At 29.0% G+C, this 14839-nt stretch overlaps 2 protein-coding genes across 2 annotated transcripts; both read right to left on the bottom strand.

Annotated features, from left to right (window-relative positions):
- Positions 1 to 5126: 5126 nt before the first annotated feature.
- LOC111280915 (E3 ubiquitin-protein ligase RSL1-like) lies at positions 5127 to 6774 on the bottom strand. Its single transcript, XM_022868456.2, has 2 exons — positions 5856 to 6774; positions 5127 to 5424 (listed from the first exon to the last, which is right to left on the bottom strand). Exons 1-2 carry the CDS (start codon positions 6686 to 6688, stop codon positions 5352 to 5354), a joined length of 906 nt encoding a protein of 301 aa, XP_022724191.1. The 5' UTR covers positions 6689 to 6774; the 3' UTR covers positions 5127 to 5351.
- Positions 6775 to 8500: 1726 nt separating this feature from the next.
- On the bottom strand, positions 8501 to 11833 carry LOC149510662 (protein SUPPRESSOR OF GENE SILENCING 3-like). The gene is made up of 6 exons (XM_089756805.1): positions 11442 to 11833; positions 10916 to 11294; positions 10219 to 10816; positions 9762 to 10056; positions 9351 to 9595; positions 8501 to 9230 (listed from the first exon to the last, which is right to left on the bottom strand). The coding sequence occupies exons 1-6, from the start codon at positions 11692 to 11694 to the stop codon at positions 9039 to 9041; spliced, it is 1962 nt and encodes a 653-aa protein (XP_089612931.1). The 5' UTR covers positions 11695 to 11833; the 3' UTR covers positions 8501 to 9038.
- Positions 11834 to 14839: the final 3006 nt, after the last annotated feature.

The following is a 14839-nucleotide window of genomic DNA, read 5'->3' on the forward strand; positions in this document are numbered from 1 at the left end:
AAAAATCAAATTTTAAAAATAAAAAGTAATGTTATATATACTAAAATTTGAACTTTAGATATCATATTTTACAAATATTTGTATGATCCAATTTAATTAAATTTGTATTTAATCAATGATTAATGATATCTCTGCATAAGGTTGTGTAAAATCTATTGCCCTCATTAATGCAAAAGAGGCCAATTTGTTCCAATAATTTGGCTTATAATTGAAAGCATTTTTGAAAAATTGAACTAGTTTTTGTTTAAGGAACCAATGAAAGCTACAAATGCGATGGTGGGCCAAACAGTCTCGAGCGGGTTTCGTCGGCTTCAACTTTGGAAAAAAAAAAAAATTGATAAAAAAGTGGTGGTGGATTATGTCACTTTTACAAACTTTAAAAGTCTGGAAGGCTCTTCCACCCTAACACAGCCCTAACCACAGCTCCCCCATTTTTCTTTTCATTCTCCCATTTGGTCCTTATGACTAATCATCACCGTTTTTGTTTTGTTTTGTTTTATTTTTTTTTCTTTTTTTAGTAATCATCACTGTATCTTCCCTATGTATTATGCTACGTGACATTGTTAAATTATATATTATGTATATATATATGTATTTTTTTTTTTTATGTAATGGTAGTGAAATTTTTTAATTTTATAGATAGAATTAAGAGAGATTGTTATATGTTTAATTTTTCATAATAATTTTTTTATTATATTTAAAAAATATGTATCATCTTATTAAGCAAAATTTAAAAATTTTACTATCAATAAATATGATAATTTATGTATGTATATATATACATACATATAATAAATTTATAATATATGTATATATGTATGTGTGTGTGTTTGAACATATATATCATTTGTTTTATCTTACGTCTTTCAATAATTATAATTTGAGACATTAATTAAAATAATTATAATATGAAACATATTAATTAAAAATTTTGGGAATTGAATCTTGAGAACGAGTGAGCAATGAGATTAACGAAATAAGAAAAGATTACTTTTTATCGTTATATCGGCTGCAATTACTATGAGTGCATTAATCATGAATCAAAAAATTTTTAAAACTTGGTTTAATCTGATTCGGCCAAAGTAAATGCTAAATGAGACAAATTATGAATCCAACTTTTGATTTGAAAATTGATTGTAGAATTTCGAGTTTAGTTATGGAAATTTTAGCTTTGATTTGATTGAAAGTTTTGAAGTATACCAAATTTATGGACTTAATTTCTAAGTGATGGAGTATAAAAGTTGTTTAGGGTATCAGACAATATTCCTTGTGGGTCAAAAGAAAATTAAAAAATACTAAAGTTAGATATATAATAATCTTTATAAGTAATTAAATAATAATTCAAAGGCTGTTCCATTATAATCACTCACCACTGAACATCTTTCAAAACTTAGAATTAAAACAGTATATTTTTGTTTCTGTTTAAAAATAATAATAAAAACGATTGTCAATTTAGACTGCTGTAGTTGGTTTGGGGGGTTAGGAAAACATGACAAAATGCAAAATGAAGAGCTATGAATCTAGAAGCTGTACATGTCCTTTGGAAATGATAATTTTATGTTCATATATATCACACTTTCCAATTGCATTATTCTTATCTAATAATGTATAAGGGGCTAGAATGTCAAATCTTGCTTTATACCCAATTTTTTCTTATATATATAAACATAAACACTTGAATTAGATGGCTTTTCTCAAATTTACATAATCAAGGTCAAGTAGCCTTTAGGTATATATGTTCAAGGAATGCCTATTTTGTTTGGATATATATATTCATATTTTCATGATAAATTGAATTTGATATTTAATGTAGTTGATTCATGTAATTATTTTTAAAATTTAAAAAATTTGATATTCAAATTTTAATATTTATAATCTTTATTATTGTTCTTAAATTGCTACTTTTTTTCTATTAAAAAAATTAAGAATTTTCACGAATATTTTTTATTACCACATAAGTAATTGGTGGAACTGAAAGGAAAATTAATTAGCAAATTAATTAAAGTTAACCTCAATGCAAAATGGATGGAGGGATATGACAAGAATAATTCTCATCATGTAGTAGATCAAATTTTCAATATTCAATCCTAAAATCATATCATAACATCCCTCCTTTATTGGGTTATTCTTGAATTTAATAATGTCACCTAAAAAAATTTTGAAGGGTGTGAAAGCAGTCTTCTAATGTTCATTGAAAACCCTAAAAAGGAGCAGAATCCATTCATTAAAAAAAAAATGCAAGATATGGCAGCATTGCTCATTAAAGATGCCATCAGAACCAACCATACTGTTTGAATAAGATAAACAGAATCAACGTGAGCCATATCATGCCAAGCATCAAAAGGTTTCTACTGAAATTGCTTATTTGTTTGGGACCTTTTGGAGATTAGCTTCTTTTATTTTCGATTCTATATATGTTGTCCTTACTTATTATTCAACGAAAAACTGGTTATGGGATATGTTGGTATAATAAATATAGGTCAAATTATGCTAAAGGTTTCTATATTTTACCAAAATTTAAAATTTAATTTTTATATTATAATTTATATAAATTTAATCATTATATTATTTTAATTAAATAATTTTAATCTAATAATTAATTTTTTTATTTTTTTATTTAACGTGATCATTGACTTGATAACATGAACATTGACTTTGCTAATGTAGTGTTAGTTGCTAATATGACAACTTAAATTGATGAAATCAGTTATTAAATTATGTAAATAATCCATATGGTTACATAAATTTTGAAATTTAATTTATCTAATATAAAAAATATTTAGAATTTTTAAAATATTTTTAAAATATTAAATTTTAAAAATATTTTAGTCCCTAATATAAAAATATTTTTTGAAATATATTAATTTTTTATATATAATTAATTATTAATAATATCATATTAATAATAATATTATTATCATCATTTATATTAATCAATTATAAAATTAATAATTTAAATTAATATATCGAAATTAATATTATTTTAATTAATTTAAATATATTATATAATAAGATTTATAATGAACCAAACTACTGAATAGAATTATATTTGTAATAAATTCGAAATAGACCATAAATAAAATTGACCTTTTCAACCAATCAAACAAAATAAAAGATTCAAACCTATATTCTTACGAGCGATGAGTATCTATTTATTTAAAGGATGAACTTTTAATCCTAATAAAACAAAAGAAAGAAATGATTTATTTGATAAATTGAAATATCAATATCGAGTATCATAAAGAGGTTTTCACCCAAAAAAAATCTAAATGATTATGTTAAATTAATAATAAGGTTAATTCTAAAATCAATACACATTGAGTTTAGTAAATATTTTAATGTATTTAGAATTTTGAACCTAAAATTGATTATAAAAAATCATTTAAATAAGATTTAATTTAAAAGAATAGAAACACTATTTAATGGAAAATTTTACATTTATGGGAAGTAATTCTAATTCTAATTCATTTAACAAATTAATAAAAAAATAATTTTATTAAAATTAGATAGTGACAAATTTGTGATAGATTTTTAATAGATTTGTGTAAGAAATTTTTTTTCCTATTACTATAATAGATTTGTATCATATGTTGTGTATATATGTAAAAATTCATATCTAATCTACGAGTTATTATCTATTTTGATCCGAAAGTTTTATGTTTTTATCCTACAAAAATATTCACAAGTATAAGTTTAAGTTTTTACATATTTATCAAGCAAATCATCAAAATATCTCGACAATGAATTGAGTTATCATAAACTTTTTTGGTAAAGCTTAATATTCTCTTCAAGCCTAACACAAAACACATAGAATCACAAACCTAGGATCACTCCAAATGTTAAAATTATAGAGTGATTCTTATTATATAACACATAGTTCCTGTTCCATTATAACCGCTTTGATACTATTATTTGTGAAGATCTGCACTTAATCTACGAGGTACTGTTTGTTTTGACATGAAAGTCTCGCAATTTTGTTTCATAAAAAAAGTCTCACAAGTAAAGATTTAAATTTATATATATATATATATCATAACAAATTCTCAAAACATACCAATATGAGATTGGAATGTTACAAAGTTATTAAGTGTTAAAAAATAAAATATATAATTTTTCATACACAATTTTTAAACAATAACAATATCCTTAAAAAACATTAAGAAATAATAAAAAATTCAATTAAATAATATTTTTGTTACAAGTATTATAATGAGATTTTATATTTTAAATTGAAAAACAGATTCTTCCATTCTTAAGCATTTCTTTCCTTTTTGCAAAGAAAGACATTTCCTTACTAGAGAAACGAAATTGAAAGGAGACTCACTTGGGATGTCCTTCATGAATGTGGGAGATCATCTTTTCTGGTTGTTTGCTTCTGGTCTAGGCATGAATATTCTATGAATAGAGTAATTGTAATACTTCAATCTCATATCAAGATATTTTGAGAATATATTATGATATATATATATAATTAAGATTTAAATTTATATTTATAAAATTTTTTTCGAAATAAAATTATGAAATTTTTAAATGAAAACGAACAATAGCCACAGTTTGGATGCAGTCACTGAGGAAAGTGCCTAAAATTATCTTCTAGTGGACCAAAGGCCTATGATTATCAGTAAGGTAAGTGCTTTTGGGCAATTTCGGAGCCCAAAAGCACACCTTTTGTTTACGGAAATTTGTCTCCTTAGCTGATCTTTGCCTTGTTACCTACACAATGCAGGAGATCAAAAGCATGTTTGCCAAAGCTATATAGCATATTTTCTTCCAGAAAAAGTTAATCAAACACTTAAATGAAAATTCAATGACTCATGCATGGCACAAGAAAGTTTAAAATCCTTTTCTATTAAGCATTGTTGTGGAAGGTAAATTAGCAGATTATTCTTTCGCTTGCTTTAGTGAAATACTGAAAATGATAATATGTTTCCCAAGAGAGGTTATCAGCATTTGAATCCTGATTATTAAAACTAAGAGTTCAGCACTCTATCTGATGCCTTCTTTGATAGCTTCTCCCATGCAGTTCTTATGGTTTCATACTTCTGTTTTAATGCGTATTTAAGCATGCAACAAAAAGACTACTATAAAATGAACTGCTAACTTGATTGATCAAGAACAAGCTCCAATGGACAAACATCTGTCACAAACTTTTAGAATAGTGCCAAGCGATTCTCAGTAGCAAGTTGAGCAAATAGTTCATACCTCAGTACATTTATTCTTCTTGTTCTTCACGAACTAGAACATTAAACCAAATTAGACTTCTTCACATTTGATGCAAACAATTTCTTTCAGAGACTAAAAACAACTTAGGTATAATGTTTACTGTGGTGTAGTCTAGTTTAGTTGTACTCTCAATTCCTCTGGCAGCCACCATGATTGTTATTCCACTCTTCCTCGCAACCATAACAAAACTGGAAATTACACCTGCAACCACAATCATAGAGCAACTCCCTGATCAATCATCAATGCTCTTTTTAAGAAGTTTTTCATGCACAAACTGAAAATTTTGTTGATAAGATAATTCTCATGTCCACAATTCTAAAGAGTCCAGTATAAACCCATCTGTATGAGTTCAAGGTCAAGAGGATTTAACCCATTCCAGTATATTGAGAATAACATCTACTGATCTACATCTACCTATCCAAATTCCAAAGAAACTCAACCTGTGAAATTTCAAACTTTGACCCTTGGCTAAACCTGAAAAATAAGATGCTTTAACGAAGGAACAATGGAACATTCACATTTTCATGGGTATCTTATTTAGATTTTCTCAAATAAGAAAGTAAAAATGGACAAGAACAATAATTCAAAATCATTGGTGAATCAATATTAGAAATTACTAGATATTAACTGACCTGCAAGTCATATGTGGACAGCCTTCTGTCCTTTCCACATAGTATTTGCACTTGGGGCACCTAGACCATTTATTCTCCCTGGCAAGTTCCCTCACCATGAGATCTTCTTTCCCTCTTTCGTCCTCATTAAGCCTCTGGAAATCTTCACAATCAATCCCTGTATGCCAGGGCACATGACACTGAGCACAGAACAATCTATGGCAGAATGGGCACTCAGATTCTCTAATAACTTCTCCTCCATCATCATTCAACAATGGGGCTGAACAATCCCTGAAAGGACAGTAAAATCTCTGGAATGCATTAATAAACTCTTGACTGAGAGCATCTTCCCAGCGATGGACTAGCCCCTCTGGAAGCATAGGCCTGCAAGTATCGAGTTCCAACACAGCCCTGCAATTCACTCCTGGGCACGTAATAATCGTTATCCTTTCTTCAATCCTAGCCAAAACATGCTTGGTTATGCACTCAGAACAGTAAGAGTGAACGCAGCTTTCTGTTGTGAACATCTGATCGCTTTCCTTCCTTTCAACACAAATCTCACAGAAGCTCAAGGAGGATTCACCAGCGTCCGTTGTTCCTATCGCCACTAACTCTGACTGAGGCATGGCTTGGATTAATATTGGGGATGAAGCATGGGTGATGCATGCGTCGGAGATGCTGTTACCTACTTGTGAATAGATCGTGGATGACATCAGAGCCTCTTGAAACTGCAACTCTTCAGCATACTTGGCATCAGATGGAGGAAAGATTTCATCTTCATCTACATCAAAGAGTGCTGAGTAGTAAAAATCATCCACAAAATCAAGATCAGATGTTGGTATGATTTGTGCCATAATACCAAAGACTCTTGCTTAATTATTTGGTCACTGTCTCTCTACAAGGTACAAAATGGAGGAAGTAGCATGGCTTTCCAAGTAACTTAGCATTGAAGATCCCTAGCCTGATTGAACTACTTCATTAAGAAGTTAATCATAAAAACTTTTTGACTTTGAGGTCTCCCTTCTTTCCTCTTGACTAGACTTTGTGCCTTACTGGTATATGGGAAAAAGCTCTTTCATCGGCTGTGAGTGGGACAAAAAGCAAAATCATAATATAAAATTTTATTGGTGTATAACTATATATAATATAATTCTATGAGCTTTAAATTGTGGGAGAAAATCCATCATTGATTTAAAAAATATATTAAAAATCAAGGGAAAAAAAAATCAATTGTGATTCTTCATATCTCTCTCAATAGTTTTGCATATTTTTCTACAACATTTAATAATTTTTCTTTACTCTTTCATATGATTCAAGATTAACAACAATGTATATCTAAAAATAATAATAATAATAATAACAACAATAATTTAATTAGGTAAAAAAGATAAAAAATAAAAAAAACAGAGAATAACGACAACGTAACACTTAGATAATATATATTAATCAATTCTTGATATAACTTCCGTTCTTATTTTCTATCTCTTTCACTTTCCAAATTATCATCATTCACTTTTTTAAAAAAGTACATATTAATCACATATACTATTAATAAAATCTAAGAGGAATTAAAATTGACATATGAACTTTAAAATATCATAATTTTAAAAAATAATAAATATCAACAATAGTGTAGATTGTTGTAAAGTGATACATTTTTAATTTTAATGATAATAATTTAATTTTTTTATAGTTTTATATATAAAAAAAATTAATACAATAAAAACACAAAATAATTTTTTATTTAATATTTAAAAATATTAACAAATTCATCAATCATCTTCGTTCAAGGACTTAACGTAAATTATGTGATGTTTACTAACTATCACATCAAAAGTTTTTCCTATGAAACCATAACAAAAATGTAAAACTTCCAGTCCAAGCTGGAACATAAAGCACTGCTATTATTACAAGCCGCGTGCCCAAAAGGCCATACCCCACTCGTCGAAGAAAATAAAATCTGGTTTCCCATCTGAGGCAGGGCCCCTACGCAGAAGTATGTGCCCTTGTCCATTTAAAAAGGGCATTTATGAGCGCTTTGTTAATCAATTATCATTGATTGTGATGATTGAAGGTCATTAGTAATTCCCGAGAGGAAAAAAAAAAAAAAAAACAAGGTCAGGAAAACTATACCAGCTTAGGAATTACAAGTTTATTACCTTTTCGTGGATTGAATATTAGTTCAAATAATATGTACATTGATTAAATTTTTAAAAATTATGAGTTAGTTATATTTTTTTAAGTCGTCAGTTCAAATGGACTTAAGAATATATAAGTAAAAATAAAGAATTAAGAGTAAACAAGAAAAATTTTAGATGAACTTTTATAAATGAAGTTTCTAAAATTTGTTATTAGAAATGAATGAATAAAAATTAAAATTAAAAATTAAAATTGATAGCTTAAAAGAGTTCATAACATAAATTATACATGTAAAATTTAAAAAATTTTAATATATTTATTAAATAAATATTTTTAATAAAAATATTGATAAAATTTTTATTATTAAATAAATATCGATTAAATTTAAATTATAAATAATATTTTTAATAATTTTGTTATATATTATTGATTTTTACATTAAATTTTATAAATCTATTAATTTAAATTTTTTAAAAAATTTTTTATTTATTTGTTTCTAATAAGGAACTTCGGTTGTGGCCTTTCATAAAAATTTTGTCAACCCTCCCTGCAAGAGTGGTGTGTGCTCCTCTGCAGGTCAGGGTTCAATTTTATGTTTCGCCTTCCTCTTAAAAAGAGATATCCCTAGACGCCAGTTGATTAAGCACACCCAAAGAAAAAAAAAATCATGAGCAAAGAACTCTATTAAGTTCTTTGCTGATTTTCTATTCTTTTGGTGCGTGGCCAAGTCAATAAACAAAAGATTCCCGTTCAATTACTATCATGAAGAAATTTGTGAAATAAGATTGGTTCTTACAAACAAACGATAGCATCAGCTTTCCACTTTGGAGGTTTCTGCCTTTGATTTTCATTGCGAACCCTTACGGTGAGCTAATAATTTGACTAAATTGAGGCTGCTAGACCTAATTTTGCAGTGAAACTTCTAATCATACAAACTCTATAAACCATCTACCCTGAAAATATAGAAGCCATGCATCATCAGGGATAATACATTAATTAGTCAAAGCTGATTGTTTATTTCCACATTCCAATTTTCATTGAATTTGCGCGGGAGCTTTCCACTCTTCAATCCTCATCAATACTGGGGTTGCCGTTGTACTGATATGGAGTGTCCTCCTCGATCAGGGAGGCCACGGCAGGTTCAGGATCCCCTGTATGCACAGGATTTGCATCTGATTCCTGCAACTTCTCAAGCTCTTTCACCCTTGCTTCAAGAATTTTGATTTGGTCCTTGTAAAAGTTCTCCACGGAGTCCATCTGAGAAACACCACTCAACTTTCAGTCACCATTAAAATGTACTTAATATTGTTTCCGTTAGTACCAACCTAATGCATAAAACAAAATTTATCTGGATTTTTTTTTTTTCGAGTCTATTACCTCTTCCTTGTTTTGTTCATGCAGTAATTGGACCCTCTGTTTGAAAATATGGATGTCATTCATTTTCTGTTGCAGGTTCCTACTCAGATTATTAACGGATCCTTCAAAGGTTGTTACGCGTCTTCTTTCTTCTTCAAGCCTGTCCTTCAACAGGATAAATTGTTGGCTATTCTCGCTCATTTTCTCGATCTCCTTAAGAACCACCTCTTGATATGATTTCAGCTCATATCTGATCTTTGATTTACCTGATCAATAGAAATAACGTGTCACTTGAAGAGAATATGGACCGTAAACAAGAGTAAACTTAATGCATGTCAGTCGTTCTGTATTCAGGAGATTCAGTTGAATGATCCAGGGCAATTAATTGAAACCATTAACAGTATCTAAAGAGACACAGAAGGGAGAGGGCACCTTGGAAATGCTGGTTGAAGATATACAGGTCCTCCTTCACTGCCATGCAACCATAAAGTTGGCGCTCTCCTCCTGGCAGGACCACGCCTGGACAAGAATTCCAAGCAATTCTACCTAATCCTTTCTCCATAAAATTCTTATGCAGACGCTCAGCCTCTAAATAACCTACTGCTGAGCTCTCAAAAACCAAGACACTCAGTCCACGGTGACCTTGGGGACCATAGGAGTGTTGAGCCTTCAAAGCAGGATACGAGCTGAAATGCTTGAGAAGCTCTTGACTTCCCATGCCAACGCACTGAAATCCAATTCAGTAAAAAGAAGTTGCAGATTGCATTTTAGATGAAAGAATTTACTTTTTCAGTTTAACCAGAATTACTAAAAATCAGCATCAGTAATGGCAACTAAGAATGAAATTAATTCAACTGCTATGAACCAAAATAAAATCAGATCATCTTACCTTTCCATCCTTATAAATGCTTGTCATTGTGTTCATAATGACAACCATGGGAGGCCAAACTATTTCACAATCTTTTGCATCCTCTTTTAAACCTTTCCAGTTACCAAGTATTTGGTCAGCAGGAGCAACTGAAGTTGCCTTATTTTGCAGTTCCCCTTCTAGAAGCTCTGCAAGATTTCGGTGTAGTTTCACCCTTCTTGCTCCTATCTTTTTAGCATGTGCTATGAGGTCCTGGATGCCCCTGTACCATTTGATGGCACCAGGACCACCTTGGCATGCTGGACAGTGCCACATGGTTTCGTCGATCTCCTCGACATTCAACGCGTCCATTCTCTCAAAAAATTCCTTAAACCATTTGCTCTTCTTGCGACTCTCATGCCTCTTTTGACTTGCATCGGAATCAAAGTCATCTTCATCATCCAAGTCATCTTCATCATCTTCATGAACAACATTTCTATTGCTATTGGGTTTCCTCTGAGAGTACAGCAACCAGTCATCATCTATTGCTATGCCTTTTCCCTTTGGATCTTGGGTGTTACCAGTACCAGCAATAAGAACGTCTTCACCCCTCGAACTCATTTTTGCATGAAATTCGCGGCTGGATCATTGTTTTAAGTAAATATTAGTTGTAATATTAACCAAACAAGTTTCTTTTCCTTTTGTTATTAATCAAGTGGTGATTATGAAAAACACTGACCTGGAACTGGTTTGAGGAATGTCTCCCATCCTTCTTCCATTGAACTTCGAATTGGAATGTCTCGTTGATCTCCTCCATCCAGGTTTCCTCGCCATGAAATGCTCTCTTCTTTTCTCATCCCAGTTGATCCTCTGTTGCTCATTGCAACTAAGCCCTGAACTCTGGGCATGCCCTCTTCCTAACTCATCGCAGTTGATCGATTGTTGCTCTTGGCAATTAAGGCCTGAATCCTGGGGGATTGTATATTCCGTGCTGAACGATCTATGGCAGACAGGACACTCAGATTTTTTTATTGCTTCACAGACAGCATTTTGCAGCTCTTTTTTTATTGCTTCACAGACAGCATCTTGCAGCTCTTTTTCAGTCCTGAAGTTAAAAGCTGGACATGTTACAGAATTTGCATTATTTTTTTTTAATCTTTCTCCATACATATAATCTTTATGCAATCTAAAGAAAATTGAAGTTTGAACATTAAAATCCTGTTTCTAATTTAAGCAAATATTTGAGAAGAATAGGGATGATTAACCTCTCTCTAACTCTTCCAGAGATATCTCGGAACCAGGTGGTGAAATTGCTTCAGGTGTCGAAGTTGGTGAGGGTAATGGTGAGGATGATGAGATGGATGACGGTTCACTTGTGGTAATTTCAGAAATGATCCTGGACCCCTCCAAGATTTCCTGGAGCTGCAACTCTTCAGCAAATGTGTCATATGAAAGCTCCAAAATATCGTTCTCGTTCCCAACTCCATAAGGTAGATCAAACGCCAATTCGCTTGCCATTTTAGTAATTGCTACTGTGTAGTTAAAGAATTCAGCCTATGCTCTTCTTCACAAACATGACGGTCTGTCTAGCTGCTAAATATAACTTGGTTCCCAGTAGATTTTTCTAGAACTTGGCTACAAAGAAGTTCCTTTCATTGGACCTACATAAACTACTTCTTTAGAGGATTATATTAGATTGATAAGTGACCCTTGTTGACAAACCTGACAGTCATATGAAGTACAATATGATGCCCCAAGGTTGGTCTCAAACTTAGCCCATAAGAAGCTTTGTTCATTGGGCACTTTCTACTCTTTTAAAGGTTTATATTACTTAATTTACGTCTATGTAATTTATTAATGAGTTTGGAGCATTTCACTTGTAAAATTTTTCATTATAATTTTATAATTACTTAATTATAATAACAACTTTTGTATAATTTATCATTTAAAAGTGTAAATTTTATGCAATTTTTTATTAACTTTACACAATACTAAATTATAACTAATTAATTATATTGTAACTTTTTTGTCTGTCTTAGGATTTTATTTTATTTTATTTTTTACAAAGATGGCCTTCCGTCGAGTGTCCCGATAGTTTTGTCATAGTACTTGGTTAGGAAGCAGTTTGCTTGCATTTTGCCATGAAACTACTTGGAAGTTCTTGGACTGGATTAGACGGTCAATTGGTGTAGAGAATTTCGCTGTCATTTCCTTTTTAGCTGAATGTCAATTCCAAGAAGTTTCAAGCCCAATATCTTTCTCAATTTTCAGTGTTTCCGTTGTGAAAAAAAAAAATTGAAAATTATAATATTTAATTTGATTTGATTGATTTTTTTATTATTTTAAATTGAATTTAAATATTAAACATATATATATTGAATTTGAATTAAATTTTAAATAAAAAATTAATAAAATAAAATATTTTATATTTTTATAAAATAAAAAAAATTATTTTATATCTAAATTTATTTAAATATATTAAAATAATATATAGAATATAAAAAAATTAAATTTAAAAAATTTATAATATTATATATTATTTAAAAAACAAAATCAAAATCAAATCGGATCTGAATATAACCTCTGTTGAATTGGCTGAATCCCGTCTCATTTGAGTGCGAACCGGTGAAGTTAATGCACGTTCGGAGTGACAACACAATTAAATTTAATAATTTAAATATTTCAATCATTGAAAGCATTTAAGCCTTTTGTAAGACCCCAGCTTAATAAGTACTTATAATTATAGTAATTCATTCAAATCAATACTATAAAATCAAGAGAAATATTAAAAGCAGCTTAATGAAATTAGTTAAGGTGATATTTAAAAAAGTATAATTAATATATTTTTATTGAATTTAATGAAAATATTGTATTAAAAAGTTTAAGTAACATTTTAATTATTCTTAAACACTACATATCATCAAAATTTTATATGAATTTATATTTATAAATAATAGATATTTATATAATTTTTTATTATAATTAAATAATTAGAATATATTATAATAAAAAATTACATGTAAAATGCTCTCATTAACTAGGCCTTAAAATTAAAATTCTCCCCAATTTAATCAAATTAAGACATTTGGTTAATTTAGGCATAAATTTGTGTCAAATGTCCCCTAATTGGGGACGATCAGGGATTTTTTTTTGGTTTCATTAAGGGTCAAAACCACATATTGTTTGATCTCATTTACAATAATTAAAAAAATGCAGGAAGAATTGGCAGAAGAAATAAGAGAGAAAGAAAAGGTTTTATTTCCTTCTTATTTATTGAATTTTAATTTAATTTTAATTTGGCTCTCATGATTAACATGAATCCTTAGTATTAAGATGAATCCTTAATATTTTGCTCTCAAGATTTTTTTCTTAACTCTTTCCATTAGTTGAATGAGATTTCCTTATTTGCCTAAAGAAAAAAAAAAAGAAATCATTATTTTTTTTAAAATCAGAAATTATTAGTTTAATAATATTCATTTACTTACCTACCCAACAAAAAAAAAAGTTGAAAGTAGTACAAAATTGGAAGATAAATAGTATTAATTTTAGAGCAATGATGTGGGTAGGTATTGCTAAGGTACTAATTATTATTAATTAAAACTGATGTTAAAGAAAATAAAATAAATGCTCTTTGTTCCCCTGAATGTCGTCTCAATAAAGTAATATCATCTGTATTTAATTAATTACTAGCATTTCAATTTGACCGTTTGTGATTTGCCACACCATCACGCGGACAAGAATTACTAATATTCATGAAAAAAATGAAAATGAGGAAATGACCAAAATTGGATTTTCAACTCTGGAATTGTGGTTTTTGGTTGATATGTGTTGTCACTGTGGGAAAGGTGGATTATGCGTTTAGTCAGAATAGGACTTTAAAGTTTTTTTTTTTTTTTTTTTAATGTTAGAAATTAGAGATATTCGTGTTTAAATTCGTTGAATATTAATAATATTTAAATTTATTTAAAATTTATCAAAATATAAAATAAAAAAATTTAATTTAAAATTTAAGTTTACTTTTATTTAATAATAAATAAAAATTATTTTTTAAGATTCAAAGTTTTTTACAAATATAAAATTTTCTATTATATATATAAATGGATAATAAATTTCAATATAAATTTAGATATTTATTATTTATTTAAATTTAAATAAATTTAAATATTAAATATTTAAAAAATATTATTTATATTCATTTTGAATCCGTTACTAATAATAAATTTTTTATTTTAATTTATTAATTAATTATTTATAATTATCTGAATCTTACGTAAACATATTAGATAATAATTATTATCCGTTAAATTATTATCAATTATCATCTTATTTTGCTTGCTTCAAATAAACAAAAAATATATTAAATTTTAATTTGATTCGGTTCGGATAACTCATGATTTGACCCAATATGCTATTGACCGATGAAATAAATCCAACCAAGCTAACTTTTTATCCAACCTAATCCGATTTATATTAACGGATTGGGTCTGATCTCGGGTTTAGCCGACCCAAGTAACATCCCTAATTAAGAGTTGTTGAAATTTGTTTCCTTGCATTATTTGAGAATTGAAACTTCATCGATGAAAGAGAGCATACCGAACCTGACAAAGCCAAAATCCGGATCAGAAGAGGAAGAGAGAAAAATAATGAGAATAGCATCCATTCC

The sequence above is a fragment of the Durio zibethinus genome, chromosome 28 (genome assembly GCF_047325235.1).
Source record: "Durio zibethinus cultivar Kanyao isolate XHJ-2024 chromosome 28, ASM4732523v1, whole genome shotgun sequence".
Taxonomy (NCBI): domain Eukaryota; kingdom Viridiplantae; phylum Streptophyta; class Magnoliopsida; order Malvales; family Malvaceae; genus Durio; species Durio zibethinus.

Excerpts from the sequence above, each read along its gene's own strand:
- LOC149510662 (XM_089756805.1), bottom strand. The coding sequence starts at position 11,694 with ATGGCAAGCGAATTGGCGTTTGATCTACCTTATGGAGTTGGGAACGAG. Across the intron at positions 10,817-10,915 it reads ATTCCTCAAACCAGTTCCAG|CCGCGAATTTCATGCAAAAA; the intron begins GTCAGTGTTTTT and ends ACAATGATCCAG. Across the intron at positions 10,057-10,218 it reads GCATTTATAAGGATGGAAAG|TGCGTTGGCATGGGAAGTCA; the intron begins GTAAGATGATCT and ends ATTGGATTTCAG.
- LOC111280915 (XM_022868456.2), bottom strand. The coding sequence starts at position 6,688 with ATGGCACAAATCATACCAACATCTGATCTTGATTTTGTGGATGATTTT. Across the intron at positions 5,425-5,855 it reads TGTCCACATATGACTTGCAG|GTGTAATTTCCAGTTTTGTT; the intron begins GTCAGTTAATAT and ends TTGTGGTTGCAG.